This window comes from Microtus ochrogaster, linkage group LG3 (genome assembly GCF_000317375.1).
Source record: "Microtus ochrogaster isolate Prairie Vole_2 linkage group LG3, MicOch1.0, whole genome shotgun sequence".
NCBI lineage: Eukaryota > Metazoa > Chordata > Mammalia > Rodentia > Cricetidae > Microtus > Microtus ochrogaster.
In genome coordinates this window covers 21,450,115-21,452,976 of record NC_022029.1, presented here as the reverse complement: position 1 = coordinate 21,452,976, position 2,862 = coordinate 21,450,115, and the positions used below count along the sequence as shown (strand labels likewise).

Genomic DNA, 2,862 nt, shown 5'->3' with positions numbered 1-2,862 from the left:
CTCTCTCTCTCTCTCTCTCTCTCTCTCTCTCTCTCTTTCTCTCTCTCTCTGTCTCTCTCTCTCTTTCTCTCTCTCTCTCTCGACCATTGTAGCACTGCTTTCCAAAGCAGTGGAAGGACAGAGATCCTTTAAGCAGATAATTGCTGTACTCGATGACAGAGAAGATGGGCATCTTTATGATTAGAGAGTTAAGCATGCATGTTGCTTACCGAGCTATGTTGCATTTTGATAACTGTCATATTGTTGCAGGTGTGGTGTGGCTTGTGGCCATCATCATAGGATCACCCATGTGGCATGTACAGCGACTTGAGGTAGGCTCAGAGCTGAGATATTTTCTCAACCCTCCTTCTTATATTTATTTTCCTTCCTTGGAGAATATTATGGTGAATATATATGACCTCATCCATTTTCGTAAAATCAGATGATGTTTTCAAATTGTCTTCTCTTTTATTTAAGTCTACTGGATGCTGCACCACTAATATTTAAAGTTAAAATTACAAAAAGGGAGTTCCAAAATGACCTTCTTCCCATTTTCTTAGCTTAATATGTTTTTTCTAATATCCCAGTCCTGTTACATGAGATTTCAATGACTGTTTTGACATTGTCATTGTTGTTGTTGTTATTACTGTTATTATTTTATGAGACAAAGTTTTTCTGTGTAGCCCTGGCAGTCCTGGAACTCACTCTGTAGACCATGCAGAGATCCACCTCCCTCTGCCTCCAGAGTGTTGTGATCAAAGGTGTGCAACATCAATGCCTGGCTGACTTTTTTTTTTTTAATTTTAAGTCAACCAAAGCTGTCCCCTTGGTAGCTGATTTTCCTGTTGTCCTAGCCACTAGCAAATGGAAATACAAATTAGAATCATGTCCAGGTCTTGATTTTTCTCCCGCTTTAGTCTTTTCCCACACCTTTTGTGAGATTCTTCCATCATGTGAAGGAATTTACAGTGAAAGAACAGGTTAGAATAGCGGTTCCGGACAGCTTAGCCTGTCTCCTGAGGTGTACATTAGCATGACTTGTAGTGTAACACAGGTCTTTGTCTTTAAAGACAATAGGGCATTCATCACACAGCCTGGAATACAATTTATAAAACAATATGTCCCTTTGTATCCTTAAATACAGACATGCAAATCTGAATCCTTCCTGTGTATACCACATTCTTTACCTAGGATTCCAAATGAGACCTGATATGAAAGTACATTGGAGAAAGTAGCTCAAGGACGAGGGGGCTGTCCCAGTGTTAGAGGGCTCGTCCAGCAAGTATGCATCGTAATACTAAAACTGCAAGGATAAACAAAATAAGAAGTGTCTCGGTATTCTTTGTGTAACTGATCCACTGAGTGAGCTGGCCTCTGTGAAAGCAGGAAGTGGCTTTTTTTTTCCATTGCCACCTGGGAAAATATCCCCTGAGAATTTCAAAATAAAATATGGATGAAACTTTAAGCAGACCCTGAAACTCTTACAATTAAATTCACTCAGGTAATTAAACTCCTGTGGCTTCTGTCAGAACAACGGTATCTTCTCTGCTATAAGACACAAAGGTCAGTGTCCCAGTCACACATACTCTGGCAGCACACATACTAAAATTGGAGTTATTTAAAATTTTGTCTTCCCTGTAACTTAAAATGCTTTTAGGCTTCTTTTTACACATTTGGCACCTCTCTTGGTACAGTAAAGAAAAAAGCGAAAACTGAGCAGATGTATTGATACTGACATGGGTGCTGCCCAGGACTGATTCCTTCTGTCTGGGATTTCTGATAACACCTGTGAAGTTCTAACTGTGCCTCTATTCTCCAACCCATTACTCATCCCTATAGCCGCTGTGGCTGCTACCTTCTGCTGGTGCCACCGCATACCTCCAGCAACATGAAATATAAATGACAAAATCTAGTTCTTAATCCTGGAGCTCATTTCCTGCCCGCAGAAATCAAACAGATTTACCATTTTAATAAAAATGTCTTATCAAACATTCTAAATATATAAATCATTTTACTTGTAGAGAATTTATCTTCCAGATCTAATAGGCAAAGCCATACTCATTGCTAAACTCAGCCAAACCCTATTTGTTTCTTCAGGAAAATGTCAGGTTTCAGTTTTGAAATAAATATATTAATGTGCATCCCAGGATCATTTTGAAACTCCATTAGAAAGACTGCAATTGAGTGTAAGAATCAGAGCATGTTCCCAAATGATAGACAACATCAAAGCCAGCCTTTCGTGATCTTGTTGTTTTCTCTGGGTTCTGTCATGGCTGAGTTGACACATAGTCTTTAGGGATGGAAATGGAAGGATTCAATATAAAGTGTCCTTATTTCTCCCCAGTAAATAAAAATGTGAATTCGCAAGACCCCAGACCTCATCAGAATACTATGTCTCCATAATTCTTGGAGTACTTTGATTAAAAGTTTTCTCAGGACAGAGGACATGGAATTGCAGAATGCTTGCACAGTGGATTTATGTTTTCTGGATGAGGGTGGTTTTAGTGACATGAGTCTTTTGAATTGTGCTCAACAACAAAGTTTGGCTTGGATGGGGGACCTGGCCATCTTGAGTTGGAGTAAGTTGTGATGGAAGTGGAAATATAGATGGATCTCAACTCCAGCCACAATCATGAATGTGGAAAATTAGAGAAATATCTGCCTGGAAATAGCAAAGTCAAAGTTGGGATGCAGTGGTAGGATGAAGATGGACACTGTAAAGTAATCTCATATTAGCTCGGAATTGAGTATAATAAAGGATTCTTTATTCAGGGGTAGACTCACAGATGATGTTCCTCTGCATGAATGGAGAATAGAAACCAAATCCAGTGAGCAAGCAAGAGAGAGAGAGAGAGAGAGAGAGAGAGAGAGAGAGAGAGAGAG

At 39.5% G+C, this 2,862-nt stretch overlaps 1 protein-coding gene across 1 annotated transcript in view; it reads left to right on the top strand.

Annotated features, from left to right (window-relative positions):
* The window catches only part of Qrfpr (pyroglutamylated RFamide peptide receptor), a 49,541-nt gene that overhangs the window by 40,365 nt on the left and 6,314 nt on the right, over window positions 1-2,862 (top strand). The window contains exon 3 of the mRNA XM_005360629.2: window positions 250-311. Coding sequence (XP_005360686.1) covers window positions 250-311 — 62 coding nt within the window. The remainder of the gene's footprint in view (window positions 1-249; window positions 312-2,862) is intronic.